Source organism: Barbatula barbatula, assembly GCF_947034865.1.
Source record: "Barbatula barbatula genome assembly, chromosome: 20".
Lineage (NCBI taxonomy): Eukaryota > Metazoa > Chordata > Actinopteri > Cypriniformes > Nemacheilidae > Barbatula > Barbatula barbatula.
In genome coordinates, this window is record NC_136783.1 from 13,900,794 (window position 1) to 13,923,275 (window position 22,482).

The 22,482-nt window shown below is 38.0% G+C and overlaps 1 protein-coding gene across 1 annotated transcript; it reads right to left on the reverse strand.

The window, feature by feature from the left end:
• Nucleotides 1–7,269: 7,269 nt before the first annotated feature.
• Nucleotides 7,270–22,449, reverse strand: mxra8a (matrix-remodelling associated 8a). Its single transcript, XM_079482811.1, has 11 exons — nt 22,374–22,449; nt 22,178–22,241; nt 16,619–16,645; nt 16,110–16,412; nt 15,684–15,785; nt 14,889–15,347; nt 9,794–9,958; nt 9,480–9,537; nt 9,314–9,387; nt 9,165–9,239; nt 7,270–8,986 (listed from the first exon to the last, which is right to left on the reverse strand). The coding sequence occupies exons 2-11, from the start codon at nt 22,224–22,226 to the stop codon at nt 8,961–8,963; spliced, it is 1,338 nt and encodes a 445-aa protein (XP_079338937.1). The 5' UTR covers nt 22,227–22,241; nt 22,374–22,449; the 3' UTR covers nt 7,270–8,960.
• Between the last annotated feature and the right edge of the window lie 33 nt (nt 22,450–22,482).

Below are 22,482 nucleotides of genomic sequence, written 5' to 3' on the forward strand. Positions count from 1 at the left end.
ACCCATAAGACTGGTTTTGTTGTCCAGGGTCACAATTAAGTTCTTAAACACTTAACAGTCTTTATTTCTAAATATATAAAAAGGTGGTAGAATACTCTTTAAGCATCTAAATCAAATTGATTCCCTTTTTTATTTTAACATTAGTGACTTAACAGTAGGTTTAACAATGCGGCCCCTTTAAGAACTGCCGCCCTAAGCAGGTCTAATGTGCTTCCTATTTTCATAACGCTTTGTATTCATTTAATACTTCAGAATACAAAATGTGCTTTCTGGTATAATCTTGTCTGTTTTGTTCATTCAAGGATGAAAGAGAAGTTAATACTGGTGCGCTGTCTGAAAGATTCTGACGCAGGATTTAGTTTACCAGACGGAACTGCTACCCACAGCCAGAAACTGTCAACATACTGGACGTGTCAATGCAACCATTTTTCAATCTCGCCTTAATAGTTTAAAGACCTTTATATGAATAAATGCGTGATTACATTAATAATGTATGTAGTTGGCAGACGCTTTTTTCCAAAGTGTCTTAACTTGCTTTATCCTATATACATAGGTATGTGCAATCCCCCTGGGTTCCAACCCACAACCTTGCGTTGTTAACGCGATGATCACAGTACTTTACCTTTAAGGGTGCGTCAAAAGTTATATGCGCATAACACCTTCTTAAACATACTACTCGTGCAAGAGACCGCTTGTGCGCCCCTTTATGGACACTGATTACAGTAAAAATGTCTGTTTTTTGGCCAGGTGGTAGTCAAGGATACTGGGTATAACCTATATGTAGAACTTTTAACACACCCTTAAAGGTTTTCGAGATGTAGCACCTCAAAATGTCCCATAAGTGCAACGGCCCATTGAAGAGTACTTTGAAATATGCCAACTTCAGGGGTCAATAACTCCAAAATGCTACAGTAAAAAGATCTGCTTTTTGGCTAGATGTTAGTCGCAAATGCTGGGTATAACTCCAATGTAGAACTTCTAACGCACCCTCAAAGAAAGTCGAGATATGGCACCCCATGCGGTAGACATCAAGACAAGGTATAACCCACCTGTGCAACTTTTAACGCACCCTCAAAGACATACTTGTACAAAAACACATATTCTGTACATACAACAAGTGACAAAGTTTACATAAATCTAAATACATGTAACTACATAGCAGTAATATACGCACTGGCTAAGACCAACAAGAGTATAATAAATTGTATAAGAGCGAATAAGCTTTATTTTCCAATTGTGCACACACAGACAAGCAACGTGTTGTGCTTTTTAGGAGCTCAGAAAAAATACAGTATAGAAAAACACAGGAAATGGGAAAAAAAAAAAAATATATATATAGAATAACAATAAAATACATCAATGATGATAATATTTAATTTACATTAGATGTACAGTTAATTATAGATATGCAAAGTATTACAAAACGGTGTATACTATGATTTTTACAAATATACACGTAATTTACTTAATTATGCATAAACCGTATTGCAGGCTCTGCACTAGAATATTGCACTTACAAACATAGGTACTTTTGGATATGATTAATATTCTGAGGCTGCCTAAAAAACGGTCCTATCAAAGTAATATAGAGAATGGTAGGGGGAGTGGGTGATGGAGGTTCCACGTGAAGTTCACGTTCATCCAAGGGGCATTCAGCATGTCATGACTTAGACAGCAAGCAGCAGCCCATCCTCTGTGCACTCTCTCAAACACACACACACGCACACGCGCGCACACAAAAAAGTTTTTATTTTAAAAACGTAAAAGAAGAGAAACGCGAGATGATCCCTAAGCTAAGCGTGAATAAGAAACTGGAAAAGCGGATTGCTTCGCGTTTTTAAGGTGGAACGGATAGCGTCAATAAGAAACTGCGAATAAGAAGCTGGATTCAGCCTCGTCAGAAAAACTGTGGTCTGGCTCGGAGAGAAGTTGCTCTTGCTCTCGTTCACTCTGAAGCCGAGAGAGCTGCCTGTGATGTGTGCGATCGCGACCGTACTGCTTATTCTTGATACAATGGCGCCATCTAGCGGACAGACTGGCGGAGACATGAGGGACATCCGAGAAACGGCCGCAGAGAGCAGAGCGTTCACTCTCGGTGTTTGGTATTTTGTTTCTTATTTTGGAAACACACAGTGGGACCGAAGCCTTTTTTGAGTGTATGAGGAGTGATTTGTGCAAACTGTGAAGGCTTTGGTTAAGAACTTTTCGACAATAACCGGGCACTTGTCACCACTGATTTTCCCTCCAGCTCTGGAACAGGGAGCTGGGGAGGGGGGTTGTGTATGGGGTACACCTGAACTTGTGGCGTGTGAGGGTGGGCACCCGAACACGGAAAAAGGGGCCCTTGGGTTAAGAACTTTCCCATCTTGGGTAAAGGGGAAGAAAACTCAAACTTAGGTCCAATGGGCTGGCTGCCCGTGAACCTGGAGGGGCATATCAGGTATAACTTTCTTTTGCCATCCGAAGTACTAGATGGGGGAGCAGATCGTTTTTCAATGTGGGGCGTTGAAACAGGCGGGTGGCCTGGCAAGTGTGGGTGTAAAACCGACCAATTGAAGATAAATACCAACCAACCGTAAAATCCTGACCACACACCTGGCGAAGGCTGAACAGAGATATGTCCTTCTTTAGGCCAAGTGAAGTCAGACAAGCACAGTAAAGCTGCGGAGCAAAGAGGAGAAGCGAATGTCAACTGACGAAAGGTTGCACGTGCTGTAGCCTTTATGCATTAGGCCAGGGGGCGGGTCCTCACCTGGCATAGGGCTCTAGCTCCTGTCTGTCTAGCCAGACTTGGTGCAATTGAATTGGCTTCTACAGAGGTCAGGTACGGATGCCCTTCCCATAGGTGGATCTTGAAACAAGATAGTGATGTCTAATACTTGTTTTAGACAAGAAATTGTTTTCTTTACATTTACATTAAGTCATTTAGCAGACACTTTTATCCAAAGCGACTTACAGAGAAAGTCTTTTAGCTTCCTGACCAAACCAATAACATCTACCAGGTTCAAAACACAGAACAAATTGTAACCAGGTAAACAGGTCCTGTGGAAAATTAATTCACCTTGCACAGTTAGAATACAAATACAAGAATCTGGGGACAGATTCTTTAATAAATAAATCATCATTAAATTAGTTCTAGTACAGCCTACTGTGAATCTTTGCGTTTAAGTGTGTTCTAATGAATTACTTGAAAATAAAAAATAACTTTGTTTTCCTTTCCTGAATTCCCACAGCTCACAGGCTAACATTCTAAATCAACAGTCAAACTAAAAAAATTTACTGAAACATTTCTAGCCATTATAACTTAAATGATCCAAAATGACTGCACTGAAAGCTTCTGTCCCAGTGTAGTGGTCTCTGCACATTTCCTACTGATCACTGGTTCCAACTGTGAGATCTAAGAAATTCAGAAGAAAAGCATCATTAGTTATATTGTAAGTCCATATTAAGACGGTTTCTCTCCATGATAGGTAATTCAGACTTCTTTTAGTATCTGCCCAGAGGTTCAGGCTCACGATAAAATGAATGCGAAAGTTCTTCAAATACTTTTTATTTAATAAATGAATCGTTTTGATCCGCACAATGGCGCCCTCTCTGATTAACTTGTGTCGTCTGGTTTTGCCAGCCATTTATCTGCGTTGTGCTGCCACCGTGTGGTAGAAAGAAGTGAGTTACTATTCAAGGAATAGGCATGAAAGCACTATTAAAGGCATAGTTCACCCAAAACTAAATCCTCATCAGTAATTCACCTTCATGTTAAATTTACCACCAAGTATAGTCGTATTTATATTGATTCATTTAGCAGACTATTTTATTCAAACAAACTTATAAAAGTAACAATTTTCAGATTTTGTTCTAAATCCTTTCAAAAGTGAGGGTTATAAGTTTTCTGTTGATAGTAATGGAAAGTATGAGGACAATAGCATCATTACACTTTTTATATCTGTTAAAAATTTGAATAAATTGAAGAAAAGCAATATGAACACATTTTGGTGATGTGATTTTGGCAATATTGTGATATCGTCTGAAGTAACTTCAGACATTCTAACTACACATGGTAATAATAAAATTAGTTGGATAGTGTTTTGCCTAGATGTTAAGAGAGATAATTTGAATAGGGAGTGCATGATGCAGTCTGCATCTAAACAATCAAGCACACATGAGAAGGTTTTTTTTATTGTTTTTTGCATTATTCCACCATGCACACGTAATGATTCAGCTGGTTTCCCTTTCCTCCATTCAAATAGTTTAACCCCCTGGTTTCATAAAAGTGCATGTGGTTAATTATATTATTAAAAGATTAGAGCAATATAACACAGCTATGCTTATTCTGTTTCCATGCCATAGTTTTTTAAATCTGGAAATTGACTCCCACTTCCGAGATGGCCAGGGACAGTTGTTATTCGGTCTCTCATGCTCCATTGAAGTAGCTCTGACTGCACACATCTACAGTTTGTCAACAGATTGTTAATCCTGTATAATAGGAGTGACCCACATTTGACACTCAATTTTTAACCTAGAGAGGTTATTAAGGATATTGATGTCTGTTTAGCTTATCTGTATTTGCAATTCAAATTCTCCTGACCTTGTAACTCAGTCCATGAATCAATACACATACAAAATTTGTACTATAATAAAAAAAGTATCTTCAGATAAAATCTGCTAAATGTGTGAATGTCAATATATAAATCTTATCAAATATTACAGTTTCAACTATGTTGGAGAAGAAAGGGTATTGGGGATGTTATATCCGTAGTTTGCACTATGCAATGGAATGTTCTATACGCAACAACTCAGTCACTGAATCAAGTTTAATCTTTTATTGACATTTCTATATAGGCCAAATCTGGATAGACATATCCAGATGAAAATGTAACATGAACATGTTAAACATAATCAGACTAAGTAAAGAATAAATAAAAAATTAATGCAATGTTCTAAAGTAGCATTTGTTTTACAGACATATACGATATTTCAAACGAAATACAAAATATCAGTCTACCCAAAATGCTACGTTTAGCATTTGTTTTATGAAAATAGCCCTACAGATCACCACAGTACTGCATATGTCTAACTTGACAGCGATTAACTTTTGCACACAACTTTTAATAATAAAATCGTAAATGGTTTCCATTTTGATTCTTTGGCTATTTCGGAAAACAAAGAAAACATTTCATTTCTGGAAACAGAGAAACTCCAGTTTTTCCTCGCATGATCTGGGCTCCCACTTCCCTGTCGCTACAGCGATAGCACCACAGCGACGCATGGCATTTGGACAATGTGCCCGTTCACCTTCTAACCAGTTTTCATACTGTAAAGCATCCCCATACACCCAGAACCAAGAACCTGCCAGAAAACGTAGTCCAGTCCACACATAAACGCTCTGAACATCTTCGATTTTCCTCATCACAACCTCTTGTTCAGCTTCTGATCCCAGACTAGCCAAATCCACATATTTGTCTCTACAGTGATTCAACGCCTCTTCCCATGATTTGTGTTCTGACAGCAGGATCATGGAGCGTACTATGGCCGAACAAAAGAAGGGAAGGTTATCGTAACACTCCATAGCAAACCATTCGCCGTCATGAACAGCTGCACAACGTGGTATGGATTCATTGCCAAAATCTTTACCATCAGGTTGCATGCTGTTCCAGTTTCTAACATTTGACCCCCCTAAAAGCCACAACCAAGGGTCGTTATATAGCCCGATCCAAAAGTTAAGACTGTCCCCTTCAGTTTTACAGATTTGATCCAATAGTGTAGTGATGTCTTCTTTGGTTTTCAACATGGCCAGCTTCATGTTGCCCATCTCGCAGTGGCTCTGAGCTTCTTTCCAGGTTTTACTCTCATGGAACAGCTCATATGTGAGATTCCCGATAATTTGAACAATGCAGACAAATGGTTTCTTCTCAAAGCAAGAGGTGTCATGCCATAAGCCTTGGCAATCCATCACTGCACACAAATTGTTGGTGAACCAGTTGGAGTATGTGAGGGGAGTCTGGGGTACCCATAACCAGTTTTGATAATATTTGGATAATCCTATCCAGGCTTCATTCCCTTTGAGCACACCGGTGACATTTCCGTTTTCTGTCGCATCGTTTAAAATAGCGAGGCTATCACCTTTACCCGTACAGGAATTTTTTGCAACAGACCAAGATGATTTTGTCGTACCCAAGTCCCACATTGGAAATTGCCTACACACAAAGGGTAATTGATCATCACATGACCTGTTGTGCCAAAATCCATCACTGCTTATTGAGGCACAATCCCCAAGCTTATGCCAGTTGAAATAATTTGCCAGTGATCCATCCACCCATTTCCACAATTGCTTTCCCTTGAAAAGACCAATCCAAGAGAGATTTTTAGCAAAGCCGGTCAAATTCTTTAGATCATGCTCATTTGTAGCTGTGAAAAGACCTTCAAAACGATTTTGACAATATAATTGTGCACCATTCCATGACAAATTAGTCTCCACGTGTATGAATTCCTTTACTGATCCGGGTACGGTTTGGGCAGATGTATGGAGCAACAGCAGCAGACCCATAAGAAGCCCAAATTTCTCCATGGTCAGAGTCTGAGTGACTCTTACCAAAGAGATGTCACTTTTAGCTCAAGACTTGCATGACATCATCACTAAGGTTTAACCTATAGTGTAAAAAAACAAGGTTATTCAACATTTTTCCAAAGCAAATACCATTCAAATGAAGGAACCATTCAAAACATTCAGTTTTAGTTTTCCTTACATGACATGAACCCAAATGATCTGTCTGGTCTTAGAATGATAGAGATGGTGAACACACGGGGCTGTTTTTTCGACACAAAACTGCATCCTTTGTTTAGCACTCAAGCAAATTACATTGACATGAGAGACAGTCTATGGATTGGACTAACAGTATGGTTAGAAACATGTATTTTCTTTCCATTCAGTGGAAGTCAATGGGTTGTTTGGTTATCTTCTTCAAAATATCTGCTTTAATGTTATGCAGAAGAAGTATTTACAGGTTTGAAATGATATGTTGAATGTGGACTACATGTGTATATACTAACTACTGTACTGTACTACTGTACTAGGCTTTCCCAGAACCCCACCTATTAAAATTTCCATTAGTAAAATTAGTAAAATTTTCGTAAGGACCTTTCCTGCCAATTTTACAACCAACAACATCAGCTTGGACTTTTCCTTGTTTAAACCGAATCGAACCGAATGAACTGAAATTAGTTAAAGAAATGAGTGGATGCAGTCAAAAGGGGAAAATATACAAAGTCAATGTACCTGCAGGTCTTGTTTAATGTATTGTTCAACCAAAACAATGAAAGAAAGCAAGTACACTCCATTCTGAGTTGGGTTTTTTGAAAACATTCCTCATAATCGTTTAATACTAACAGATTATTGGATGTTTATTGTGTACTAATTTCACAACATTTGTAAATCTGTGGTGTTTCATCATGCAGATTATGATTTAAAGAAAATTCAAAGACTTTTAATGAGAAAACATCAGCAGCGGTTTGGAGAATTTGATCATCAATATTAATAATGGTTAATTAATTGAGAATCCATTATGTACAGTACCATAATAAGGCAGTTTATGGTCTATCCAACATATTTTGTCTTAGCCTGAGAATCATTTTTATACTAAGACAATATTAAAGGAAAACTCCAACCAAAAATGAAAATTCTGTCATTTACTCACCCTGTATACATTTCTTTGTTCTCTTGAAAACAAAGAAAGATATTTGGAAAAACGTTAGCAACTGAAATTTCTGGGACATCGTTGACTAACATAGTAGGTCATAATAAAATGGTAGGCAAATGTACCATAGAACGTTTTGCTTTCCTACATTCTTCAACAAAACACAAAAACATATAAGAATGTTCCCAGAAATGTCAGTTGCTACAGTAGTTCTATAGATCTTTCATTGTGTTCAACAGAACCAAGAAATGTATACAGGTTTCTAACAACTTGAGGGTGAGTAAATACATTTTAATTTTGGGTGGAGTATCCCTTTAAAGAAAATAACAAGAGCAGTTATCACATTTTCAACATGATGGGCACAAGCTTTGTTTCCTATACCTCAAAATCGAATAAGGCATAGCTGTACATATTACATAATAACAATGATTTTAAGCAAACTACAGAAACACACGTATGCTGCTTCCATGTTGAAAATAATATGAAGAGCTACATAACAACAGTTTTATATGTACCTTGATGCATCGCATCAGTCTATTACACTTACAATGGTTTCCTCAAAGCTGACCTATCTGTTAGCATAGAGTTGTATGAATACAAGCAAATACATTTACAGTAACTGCTAGAAGTTACAAATAAACAGTGACAAAATACAATTCGTCATAAGAAAAGTAAACATGAAGACAGTAACCGAGAGGGTTTTCTTTGATAAAAAAAGGAAAGTAGCTTTTTAGTGGTAAAAAAGTTAGTAATTAGTAATTAGATTAAAGTATTTAACAATTGATAGAATGCATTAATTGAAGTGTAGGATACTGTAGGATGATGTATAACAATAAACAAATGTAAACAAATAGGCTAAACGTACATGAACTAGTATGATTTCATGAAAAGAAAAAACAAAGATCATTTTATTTAAGATTGTATTCAGAACAGGCATTCAGACAATATTAAGCTTTATTAAGTGTCTTTAACAAACTCAAGACATGTAAATGTGATACTCTAGAGGAATGTAATGACATCTCCTGTCCAAAATTTAGACTCTGTTGTGTACTGCTATGTAAGTCGCTATCGATAAAAGCGTCCATTAAATGACTAAATGTAAATGTACTGCTGTCACTGGCTGTCAATGTGAGTCACCAAAAAACGGAAAAAAAGGAATTGTACAACCATGTTTGTCTATCATTTATCTCTTGCCAAACTTTCACCCATCGTTGTTCCATTCTCCTTTTTTCAAATCGGCCCCTGGACCAGCCAGAGACAAAGGGCTTTTTATTTCCAAGATGGCGTCTCTATGTCTGCAGAAAGATAAGTAGAGAACTAAACAGTTGAGATGCCAAAAACTCCTCAAGTAAGCGGCTACATTCACACAACTTCTAAAATAAACAGTAGGCTAAGTCAAACCTTTAAGTAAGCATAATAGTCCATCCCAAAAATGTACAGTATGAATGTAGCCAATGATTCTGAAGAGCCTACCTCTGTCTAGATCAACAGCCTTTGGGGGACACAGTTTGGACATTTCTGCTTCTTTCAGAAGATTGTTCTTGTAGTCTGAGGAGACAGAAGAGAAATAGGTCTGTCCAAGCCTTTCACAGGTCCTGTAGCATTATGTGAAGTAAACTCACCCAACTTTGTTTCTTCCTGGTTCATTAACTTCATCTCTGGGACACATTCCTTTTTGACACATGATGCTTGACTCCTACAGTAGTTACAAGACACTTAGATAGTTCATGCTTTATGAATGACTTGAAGGTTTATACATTAATCGGTTTAGCAGCGGTGGATACTCACACATACTTCACCGTAGGCAGAGTTTGGCTTTCAACTTTCTGTGGATCAAACTCTTGGCCTAAAAATGAACCAAATACGCCATGAAAGAAAGTAAGAGAAAAATTATGTCCGAGGACACAATGTCACATATTGCCAACATGTGTTTGAAAGACATTTCCATGAACATTCTTTCTAAAATAAACAGGTTCTGAATGAATGAGCTGAATTAGAAGCCTGTGTACAATACAATCAATTATATTACATATTACATAACTGTACAGTTTAACAAAAAATAAAAGTAGACGAATAGGGACCAAATGAAGGATAAAAAAGACCTTGTCTTTGTCGACGACGTGTGAGGAGAATGATACCCAGTATGGACAGAGCAAGAAGGAGGAGAGTGGCCAGGATGTAGCCCAGCTGTTGCAGGAAGTGATTTCTCTGCTCCGGCAAAATTACATTGATGACATGTGGCGGCAGTTCTACCACGTTGGTGTCTACTGCAAAAAGGATCAAAAATATGTTTTGTTTTGATAAGTTTTGCCTGTGAACTTGATCAGGTGACATCATTTTAGTGGCCACTAGAGGGCTCTATATTACCATATTGTTACTTGGAGGTTTATGGTAGTAATTAATTTGTTTTAGAAGATGAGGTTTTGGAAGAGTTCAAGTCCTCCATGTTTTACAGAAAATATCTTCAAAGACATTTAAAAAAAAAGAAAAGAAATGTACCCATCCAGGCTCTTTCCTACAGTCACAAAAACAATAATGACAAAAAACTTTGTCGTAACCAAGTGAACAAACGCCTCCAAATTTCTTTCGACAAACTGTATATGATCACCATTAAGAGTTAAAGGTCCTATACATTTCAAGATCAAAAGTTGAAAAAAAACTTTACAACAAACTTTTAATAATGCTAAAGGCATGAATGCATGGAAATATCTCAAGCATCTGTATGTACCACATCTAAAAAATATACAAAATACGTTATATGTGAGTGTGTGCGTGTTTTTCCTGGAAGTTAAACAGACTTCAAAAAGAAGAGTGGGTGGAAAACAGAGGGAGGAACGACAGGGAATTGGGGAGGTAGTATGTGCTTAACTGTGAGTGACTTTGCACTTTTGCTGTCATAGGAAAATTCAACACCCCCCAAAAAAGCCGGAGCAGTCACTACATCTACACTGAAGACAAGAGACACACATCCTAAGATGACAACAGAAGACAAAATGTGACACGGTTGTTTTGATTCTTACAAAAAATACAGTGAAGTGAAAAATCACCAAGAAAATCAATTCTTATTGTTACCGTAGGAAACTGCTAAAAGGCAGTTGAAGGATCAAGGCACCGTTTACAGTTGATGTCCCTGAGGTTAACCACAGCTTCTCCGACAGAACATGCTTGTGAATCTGGTGAACCAGATCAGGCATCTGACCTCTGACTGGTGTTCATGTGTGGAGGTCTGTTCAGCTTTCATTTGAACTGTGCAATAATATTGTTTTATTAGCCGTCTGCAGCAAGACAACAGGACATCGTTTGAATGTAATTTATTAGCACTGTCTATATGGGAACAAGTACAATCTGCATTTTACCTGCTTCAAGTACCCACAAGTAATTGTTAGCTGTAAAATACAGGTTCTGCCCTATAATTTAAATCTCAACCATTTATTGTGCTTGTCTGAACCCATGTGCAAAGGGGTAAACAGACTAATGTCTCATGGTGGATTACTGTAATCACTGACAGCTGAGAGCATCTAACCTCACTATTCTGGAGACCTCATAAAAAATGCGGACGTGGCTGGTTACTGACTGAGTTATGGTGGTTTAGAGGAATATTGTCACCAATTTCCCTTAAAGGAATAGTTTCAATACTTTCGAAATGAAAATTCTGTCATCGTTTCGCAGTGTGATATATTTCATGCAGTTGTGTACTTATACTATCCCAAATGTTCCTAAGAATGTGCAAATCCAGAGAAATTCCTATTTTAAATAATGACCAGTCCCTTGTCTCCCTTGTATTCTTCGCATATAAGTGACATTATATCCGGTGCTCGGCAATACCCTTAGTTTCCGGTTGTAGAAACTACAGCAACACGCAAATGCGGAAGTGGTTACACAGCATCTGGGACGCAGCATCTGTTGTTCTGTTATTATGGATCACTATTACTCTTTGTTGAGTAATACTCTATTACCCTCTCGTTTACTTTTTAAACAACGACTGTATGACTGTTTAAAACACATAAAACTGTGTAGAATTACGCTACCAAATCAATTGACAAAGTCCAATATCATTTGCGGGATAATGTAGCATAACATTCCATGTTTCTTGCAAGCTAATTCATTACGATGACATAAAATAAAATTCATTCATTACCGATCTCCATACGCCTCTGGATGGTTAAACCGACGTGTCCCATAATTCCACTCTCCTACATAATGTCATTTAGCTTTGATTTGTTGTTGTTTCAAAAGGGCACCATCTAGCGGTCCAAATTTACATATTGTGGCTTTAAGGAAGTGTAGTATCCATATTTTTTGTGTATTGCTTACCAATTGTATAACTCAATTTTTTATTATTATATTCACAGATTTTAAGTTTTCGTACATGTTACCATTTGTTGTGCATATGATCTTCTTAGGTTTCACATGACATTCACGTGAACAAAACCACATATTTCACATGTGTTTGTTTTTGCACATGTGAAATTCATGTGCCTTTTCTAGAAGGGTGATGTAAAGATGGTGTTTTGTTCAGCTTTCGACTTCTCTCGCCAGCTCACGTTCATTCCTTTGCCAAGTCTTGAGAACTATTTCCTGCTTGTTATAAAATGTCTTCAAGGACAGGCCTGTTCAAAAAAACCCTGAGTTTAACTGTTTAGTTCCAGGGCTTAAAAATGCAGGACAATTATGTGCCAAACACTCCCAAACAAGGGTTCCTGAGGCACAGCGCCGGACAGGCTTAGAGTTAACGGAAACATTGATATATTACAAAAAATGCAACATAAAATGTTGCTACTATATGTGATCTGTCAGATCCTGTCAAATGCTTTAAGTGAGTGATTCACATGATTGATACCAGCCTGTTCAAATCAACTCAACTCTCTGAAGATTTTCGAACAGAAATCCATACATTAAGAACCGATAATCTAAGGACAGTTGAGAAAGCGTGGAATGATGGTTGAAGGGGAAATAAGGGGATGTTGAGGGATCTGACCTAAATCTAAAACACTAAAGTCTCCTCTTATGGCTCGGGGTCTGATGTGGAGCTCTAGCAACAGCTGGCCAGATGCTTCACCGATGAAGCGCTTCCCTTTTCCTGAAGATAAACACCACACTGTACAAAAAACTGAGAGAATAGCCAAGAAAACTGTCATAAGAGAGAGAGGCAAAAGACGGAAAATGAAAGAAACAGAAGTGGGAAGATGGGAATACGCAAGGGAGCAGACAAAAGTCATGAAAGAAAACAAGGAAGGAAGACATTGAAGGGAAAAACTGACCATAAAATGAAGTGAAACCACAAAGAGATGAGAGGCAACTGTAATGAGATAAAGAGAAAGCTATCACCAATTCACATGACAAATAGTCTGCACATCGTCAAACGAAACAAAAACAGCTCAATGGGAGTGTCTTGAGGAAATCTGATGCTTTACCAGAATGTTCACAGCAGGCCAAAACAAACAATCAGCAAATAAATAAAAAGCAGACATAACAGATCACCACCATTTCAAAGAAAATGACTTTGAAGCATTTACGCGCACTGATGAAATGTCAATAATGGATTCAGCAGTACAGACATTTTGTAGCTTTTTATATGCTGTGATGTTATCCCACAAGATTCCACACGGAGATTTGTGCCCTAAAAATTACTTTCCCACATTCTCTTATTAGTGGTTTCTCCTTCGAAAAGTTGTGCTTCTAAAAAAATTATTAAAAGATATTATCAATCCTGCTCTGACTCGAGCTTTATCTTCCTCGTTTTATTTCTTATTTCACCTCATTTACCTTCTTCTGCCTTATGCAAATAAATAAAAAATTCTTCTTCCCCTGTCTGGCTGGCAGAACCTCAAAGGAAAACATAAGGCTATCAAATTTTCTGAGAGAGCCAGCTGTGAAAGTGGGAGTGAATAAAATGAAAGGAAAAAGTTAGCATGATGCAAAAGAAGATTTAAAGGAGAACTGCTGCTTTTTAATATGCAATACACAAATGAAAAGCTTGAGCACAATATCTTCAGACTTTTACTGTTATGATTTAGATCATCATTATTTGTTTGCACTCATTGTATTTACACACAGATTATTCTTTTTTCCCACTCTTTCCCCTTGGTTTTTCCCCTTGTTTTTTTTTAAACAGGAGGGATTTGTCATTACGGTATGGTTGCGGTGAGCTATGGAGGTTTTTGGCTGAATAAATGGCAACAATGTAATGGGAAATTCCTCTCTAAAACCAGATTAAAACACTCACCCTTCCCTCTTTCTCTTGTAAATACATTGGCACTTAACAACAATAAAAATAAACAACATGGATTAGTCTGGACGTTTTTCCTCAGAGAGACAAAAAAAACATCATATTAGACACATTGAGAGAATACACTGCAGACACGATCAGACTATGTTGAGAGACATAAACAACATTAGCCCAGAGGCACTTCTCATAAATATTGCTTGTTTAACATTTGGCTTTAGTTCTAAATGTTCTGTTGGTTGTATTTGGTTGTCCCATTTGTGTAGTGTTAAACACTGAATCAAGAAGTGGTTCTGGAACAGCAGCAAAAACGTAAATCGAACAATAGCAAATATTATGTTTAATAATTTGGGATAATCTAGAAAAATCTATTATTTCCATAAAATTGCTTTACACTACCAGTATAAGGTTTGGACACATATGACCAAATGTGTGTTTTTATGTAAATGCTTGTGTTTTATATAAATGCTTTGTAAAATTTTCCATAATATAAGAATGACTGTTTTAATTCTCAATAGGTTTAATAAATGAGCCAACAATTGCCCAGCACAGATTTGGGGGATAGTTCACCCAAAAATGAAAGTTCTGTCATCATTTACTCTCCCTCAAGTTGTTCCAAAACTTTACAAAATTCTTGGTTCTGTTAAAAACTTAAACTAAACCTTTCGGGCGACATTTGTTTTTCTGTACTGTGGTAGTCAATAGTGCCCCAGATTGGTTACGTTACAAACTAATTCTTCCAAATGTCTTTCCTAGTGCTTAGCAGAACAACTAAATTTACACAGGTTTGGAACAACTTGACCTTGAGTAAATAATGACAGAAATTTTATTTTGGGTGAACAATCCCTTGAATTTCTATTTGTATTATTTCACAATAATGGATTATTCCAGAATAAGCTATGTCCAAAATTTCACCGGTAGCTATCCCCTAGAGGACCATACTAATGTCATATAAAATGAGTGTCTCTTACTTTGGTCTTCACTGGGAAGGTATTGAGGTTCATCAGTGGATTCCTCGGGGATGGGAGGGGATACTGTCAGATGGAAGATACGTCTCTCATGCAGGCCACAGTAGTGATGGTGGAGATGGCAGGAGTATAGACCCTGATCTTGTGGCTGGATGTCTGAGATGATGAGAGAGAAATCTCCCTGCGAGAATGCTGTGGCCGATATGTTCATCTTACGTTGAACGAACAAAGGTCCGTAGTGACGTCTCTCGCCGGAGGCGTACAGGTCGATGAGACGATCTGCGAGGTCGTGCCTGACCCCTGGAGGCTGACGGTCCCAGTGCACCACCTGCTGTTGGTCCTCCTGACTGTTGCCTTCTGTCCAGATGGGTCGGCGGTTAACACAGGGGAGGGCAACAGTGCTGCCCACCAAAACCACGAACACTGCCTTCTGACCGTCCCAGAACTTCCTCTCCTTACGAGCTGAGATAAAAACATGGCTGGATGAGTGTACATCTTTGAGATACATATACAGTATAGACACCACATACATTATATATATTAACATATATACATAGAAACAAAAATGTATGAACCATATGAATGTCATCTAAAAAGCCTTGATTTATCTTTGCAACACAGAAAATAAAGGCTGGTAACTGAATGAGAGTCAAAATGTTCTTCCCAGTTGTCTTCACATTCCTTCCATTCTTTAACTCGCAGCAAGCTCCTTATTTGGTATGAACTTGACCACTTTGATCATGAGGCAGGTTAAATGCCAAAAAAACTATTCCAGTATATGGAGGTGATTTTACCCACCTGATTTGGTGACATTAAGCTGCACTTTGATGGACTCATAGAGGTGGCAGTAATGATGATGCAGGTTACAGGAATAGATCCCTTTGTCACTCATAACAACACCTGCATGAAGAACCAAAACATAATGTATTCATTCAAAAGTTCAACCAAAAATGAAAGGTTTTCATCATCAATCATGTCATTCCAAACCTATATGACTTACTTTCTTCTGCAGAACACAAAAGAGGATATTGTGAAGAACATTGGTAACCAAACAACACTGCCCCCATTGACTTCCACTGAAACATCCCTCAAAACATCTTCTTTTGTGTTCCTCAGACGAAAGAGTCAAATGCAGGTTTTGGATGACATAAAAGTGAATAAAGGGTGACTTCTACTGTTAGGAAGTTGCTATAGTGTACTAGGTGTTAACTATACGTATTTCACCTTTGATTACTAATGAGAAGTTGCCATCTCTGAAAGCAGTCTTTGGCATGCTAATGCGTCCCTGGTTGTAGCCATTGTAGATGCGCTGATCCCCGGCAGAAAACATATCGACAACACGTTCCATCGCAAGTTCTGGGCCACTACGGAGTAGATCCCAGTGCGCTACACGTTGGCGGTCTTTAAGGCGGTCTTGCGTCCACACCATGCGCTGACTGTGACACTGAAGTGCCGCCCGAGATCCCTGGGGGGCGCTAATGTTATACATGGCCACCACCACACCACTGCCATCAATTTGGCCTAGTACTGAAATACAAAAAGCCAATCACTCACACACACACATTTGTCTAATAATATAATATACCAAATAATTATCTGAAAAGCATTTGTATGTATACAATTGGCAAATGTTTTTATTCAAAACTATTTACAGTTTATTCAAGTATTGCATTATCAACTCATGCATTCTAGCTTTATTGTAAAATCTACAGCAGATACATTACTGTACTTACCAGGGCTGAAGTGGATCAAAGCCAGCACTGTAACAGATGCGAAAACAAAAAAAAGTTATAATGTAAAGTAAATAAATAACACAAAACAGCACTGAGCAAGAGTCAAGACCCCCTCATACATTTCATCTCACTGGGTTAAGGATAAACGACGTAACCATGTAGACTCAGCCTCAAACATCACGCACATTTTTCTGGAAACACTTCAGCATGTTCAAAGTCATCATCTGATTGGTTGAATTTCACAGGATTTCCGAGAGACGTGCGTGTCACATTCTTTAACGGCCCGCCTGGTTACAACACAAAGCCGTCTGATCTGAGCAGTAAGCAGTTGTGTTTACAAAGGTTGCTATAAGTTTTCATCACGATCAACTTAACGCTTAGCTAACTTTTGACAAGTTCATGAATGTACACCGTTCTATTACTGCGGAGACATTTCCACGCCTCTAAACAGGACGCGGCACAAAACGTGATTGGTTGCTTTACCTGTCAGTCATATGGCCTCTTCTGGCCTTGGCCAAAGAAAGCCACAATAAGTTCCAGACCTCAGTATAGGTATAGCCTACGGTATACTGAGGTACCTTCAGTATGAAGGTCTGGCTACGCGAGACTAGCCATCATGTGTATTTATCACTGTGTTTTCAAGAATCACTGTTTGGACGATAAGAAAAGAAAACAGAAGCTGGAGCAGCAGAGTTAATCTGACATGTCTGTTAACAGGGCTGAACGTTCAGTGTGTTTTACGGCAAACTGGGCTGTGGAAGTACACACAGAGGACTACTAAATACAGACCTGAGGTGTGTAAACAATCATAAAACACTAAAGCACTGCATTGTGTAATAGAGACAGATACAGACACAAAAAAATTCCTGTTTACATGACAGTTCCATGCCTGCTTTGTTGCAATGTTCTTCATGACTTCGTAATAGTCCAAATCCAATAGCATTAAAACACTCCTTTTTAATGTATAGTAAACTTTATACTGGGCTTGTTTCAATAAATATTTAATTAGACATTACCTGCTATAAACCTGAAATATATTCAAAGTATTATTGAAATAAAAAACAGTTTTGGGCTAAATTTACTGTAAATGTTACCTTTCACCTATAATAGAGAACTAAATTAAAGACAACATTTTACATTTTCATTGATCAGTCATAGGTTGATGCCCATTTTACCAGTAGCGAACCGTGACGTTTGAGCCTAAGCCCTCTGTGCACGCGCAACCCAACTGTGCTTTTCTATATTTACTTATCTGATAAAATGTGTCTGTTATGCAGAATGACAGCAAATATGCACAATATGTAAAATTTAAGACTGACCAGTCAAAATTATTTGTCTCAGATTAAGCTCACATTAGCAACCAGAATGAATTGAGACACGGCGGCCCAATAAAACTTAACTTACAATTTGATGATCACATGATAAAGTCATCCAACTGTTGTTTTGAACAACGTTTATCAGCTTTTCTCTTTTTCTCCGAGACTTGATAACAAAGTTTATTCACAGGCTGTTATTGTTCTGCGTTTTGAAATCACATTTTTCACATTTCATCTTCTTTTTTTAAGTTTGGCGGTTGGCGAAGCAACTTCCGGTGCTTCTTCCGCTTCACGAGATTGCTGGTGAACAACTAGGTTGTTGCTAGATGGGATACAGCTACGGCCGGAAGTGGTGCAAAATCTCACCATATAATTACAGTAAATAATTTTTGCTAACGCCTACACATACCCCAACCCTAAACCTAACCTTACAATAATAATAAAAATATGAATAAATTGTTTTCAGCGAACAAAAATTATGCGGTATTGAGGTAGCTGTCCCCTTTCTAGTCAAAACCGAAGAACCCACCAGGTGGTGGAAAGCTGGCAAAAAACAAAGCAAACCCATTTAGAACGATGATATGATTGGTCTGTTTTAATGCCACTAAAAATTAATCTCTCCCATTGATTTACTGTACTGTCAGCCAGAGGTATGCTTATTGAAGGCGCCGATGCAAGAACACGTTTGACTTGCAGCATGTGCAGGCTGCGCAGATAGTGTATGACATTGCAGAGTTGCAACTACTCCCTGATCTTGAATTACTCTCGTGAGACTTGGAAATCTCACATGGATAGAGTCTGCATTGATCCAGGAAGTCAAATATACATATCTAATGTAGAGAATCGGCAGACTTTAATTGAAAATAATATTTTAAAGTTTTAAAATATTATTGTTTACGATAGTGAGGGATAATGAGGGTTCGCTACTGATATATACAAAGCAAATAACTGTATAATACAAAATATACATAATTTTTGCATTCAAACAAACAATTCAGATCCTTAATAAATTATACAGTATGACTTTTAAAAGGCTGCACAGAAGTTGTTGCCATACTGACAAAGGGAGTGGTTTGATAATACAAGACCTTCGTGCATAAAGTTTTTCGGCATATTCGAATTCTGCATTTTTGTTGCAGTCACACAAGCCACATGCCTAAAAACACAAATTGATTGATGATTTACGGACATTGCATTTTAACTCATCATAGCCATTTCAAGCACACCTAGGTTCACCGACGGAGACAAAGAGCCTGTGTTTTTGCACAGCTGTCTTTAGCAGCTGTGACTACCATTCAAATGACTCAACTACTGGAACCATAACTGGTCTCAGTCTGTCCAAGTAATTCCAAAGAGACCGTTTCTCTGAACGACCCAAAATATAAAGCAAGAAATTGAGTGTACTACTTTTTATATGGGTTACAATCTCATTATGATCTTTAGGGCTGTCTAATGTCATTATAATGTGTGTCAAATGGAAGAAATGGAAATGCTGTGCAAATGTACAGCAAACCCTGAGGGCAATAGAAAGGCAGTAATAAGCATGTGTTAGAAGCCACAAACATCAGAGTGAAGGAGAGGGGAGGAGGGAGAGGGTCAACGCTTTGGAATTTGCTGAGGAAGCAGATTGAAGATCAGCGGCTCATCTGTATACTCATATTCTTACTTCATTCGCATACACATACATATTCACACTAACCCGATGAAGGAAAATCAACACCTGCACACAAGACTGGGCGCTCACAAGCCTGTCTCTCTCCGCCTTTCTCAAATTTGTTCATATCAAACCCAATGAAATGTTTAACGTGTTACTTTCAACAAAATTGGAGATACATTTTGAAATGGGTTTAAAAGAAGAAATGTTTCTACTCTTTTAAAGAACCATTTTTTTAGCCAGGCCTGTCAGGACAATAATTGTATTATACCCTAGGTCAAAGACAAAAACTGAGCCTTTTACTTCAGTATTTTGGGTACAAAGTAGCCAGCAGACTGGCAACAGCTTTTATACATGGAGTTTGGACACAATATTTATTTAGAAAACAAAAACCCATCTCAGTTAGCTGACACACATTAATAAAGCAATAAGCCCCAAGAAGCAGTGGGTTACAGTGAATTTTATAACAGCTAAGGGCGTTGTGGAACGACGCAAAGTGGATTTATTCCATATGCGTAGCAAGGTTTCATAAAAGAAAGTGATATTTAGGATATGTAATGCGGTCAGCAGTTATAAATTGGGGTATTTTATAATGGCTTAGAGCTCGGCTCAACCAATCAGAATCAAGGACCAGTACTGACCGTTTATAATCTGTAATTAAAGACAGAACTCCCAATGGATCCAGCCAATAGATCAAAGCTGATAATACTGACGATGAGATGAGTAAACCTGAATAATGAAATAGACTCTCTCTTTTGGGATAAAACGTTGTCTTTCCTTGTTGGGTCGAGTGAATCATCCTGAATCACTCTTGGGTTTTGCTAAAAGTGCAGATCCAGGCACAATGTGCAAGCAGAATTACCTTGATTCATTCTGTTGTCAGTGCGAGGACCTTCAATATGCTTCCAGTCGCATGATGAGGTACGTTTGGTCATTTGTGAAGCATAATTGGATCAGACATATTATTTACTAACATGAGCATTACATTTAAACACAAGAGCATCAAAGTTCATCATTGTGGATATTCATCACACACCCACCTCCAAAACAACACTGAACTTTCCTTTACAAAAAGCCCCTCTCATGTGATAAAGACATTAGCCGAAAAACATCTGGAATTTGTTACAAACAATATTCACAAAAATATCTTCTCATCTCACTTTTTGAGCAGAAATATAGTCCCACTGCTTTCATTTATGTGTCTTGACTTTTGGTGCTTCTGTCATGCAAATTGGTGAGAAGCTGAACCTTACAGCAAAGCAAAAACATTAGCCTTGGATACAGGTTTAAAGGTATCTGCACCAGCTGGATTTTACAATTTTTGGCTGTGTCTCAACAGACCCATACAGACTGAAAAGCCATTACATGAGATTATAAAACATTCAAACAGAAGTTATGAATTGCATGAGGGGACACAAACATGCAATGTCACACACACACACACATGTCTGGTTTATTATCTCTGTGGGGACAGTACATAGGCGTAATGATTTGTATACTGTACAAACTGTATATTTTATCCCCTAACCCTACACCTAAACCTAAGATTATGGAATACTTATTGCATTTAAGACAAAACAAATATCGTTCTGTGCCATTTATAAACTTTTATGCCTTTGGGGACACGATTTCCCAAGAGTTGGTGTGCATTCATGTTTAGGTCCCCACCGGGATATGAAAAACAAACATACACACGCAGGCGCGCGCGCACACACACGCACGCACACACTTACTCATGTTCACAAGACATGTACATATTAGCAGTCTAGGACTAGATCTCTAACGCAGGTGATATTTCACAGGGTAGGTTTATTTCTGAGTGTTTCTATACAGGCACATACATTCATCTCTGGCCTAAAAAATTAACTAAACCATGATTGCCCAGATAAAGTACAAGTTTAACTTTGAATTGTTGTCACAGTGAAACTCAACTTTAAAGGTACAGTTCATAAAAATAAATCTGTCATCATTAACTTACCCTTAACTGTTCCAAATCTGTATACATTTCTTTGTTTTGATGTACCCAGAGAAAAATATTTTGAGGAATGCTTGTAACCAACCCGTTCTTGGTCACCCTTGACTACCATAGTAGGAAAAATTACAATGGTAGTGCCCCTGAATTGTTTGCTTTTCTACATTCTTCAAAATATCTTCTTTTGTTTTCAACAGAAGAAATGTATAAAGCATTTTTCCCTGGTAGTCAATAGTGGTCGAGAACTGTTTGGTGACAAGCATTTTTCCTAATATATTTTTCTGTGTTCAGCAGAACAAAGACATTTATACAGATTTGGATCAACTTGAGGGTGAGTAAATGATGACAGAATTGGTGGAATGTGTTGAACTGTTCCTTAAACCTGGCTATTGACTATATGCTCCTGAATTAGCTAGTACTTCAGCTTTCCCTTCTAATAAACACATTCGCTTTCATGCATTTGGTGCAAATTTTAAATGTGTACACTGTAACTCTATGTATACAATAAAAGATACGCATTATGCATATATAAAACAAGAGCACTTAAAGAGAATAGCTGATGGCTAAGTTCTAAAGTAGTTGTGAATGTTTGGATTAACAGGCAAATCAATACTCACGCTGAAAGCAGAAAAGCGATGGAGAGCACGATCTCATGTCCGATATCATCTTGAGTTGATCTTACTGAAGGGAACAAAAGCGCACAAAAGTGTAGCTTCGAGTGTCTGGATTCAGCACACAAACACGTGTCCCAAAGTCGAAGACTTGCTGTTTGTCGGCCAGCGACATCAGCAACAGTCTGCAGCACTAACTCACCTTCAGTATTCTCTCTCTCTCTCTCTCTCCTGGCCTGCCCCCTTTAAACACGCATCCACTTGCAAACACCCTCTGTACCCTCTGTTCTCATTTCTTTCTTTAAATCATT

What these genes read in the sequence shown, in the direction of transcription:
- mxra8a (XM_079482811.1), bottom strand. Translation starts at nt 22,226, where the DNA reads ATGATATCGGACATGAGATCGTGCTCTCCATCGCTTTTCTGCTTTCAG. An exon ending in CCTTCCCAGTGAAGACCAAA is followed by an intron (nt 9,959 to 14,888) that starts GTAAGAGACACT and finishes TCCTTTTTGCAG; the next exon opens with TAGACACCAACGTGGTAGAA. An exon ending in CCAGGAAGAAACAAAGTTGG is followed by an intron (nt 9,240 to 9,313) that starts GTGAGTTTACTT and finishes CTGTCTCCTCAG; the next exon opens with ACTACAAGAACAATCTTCTG.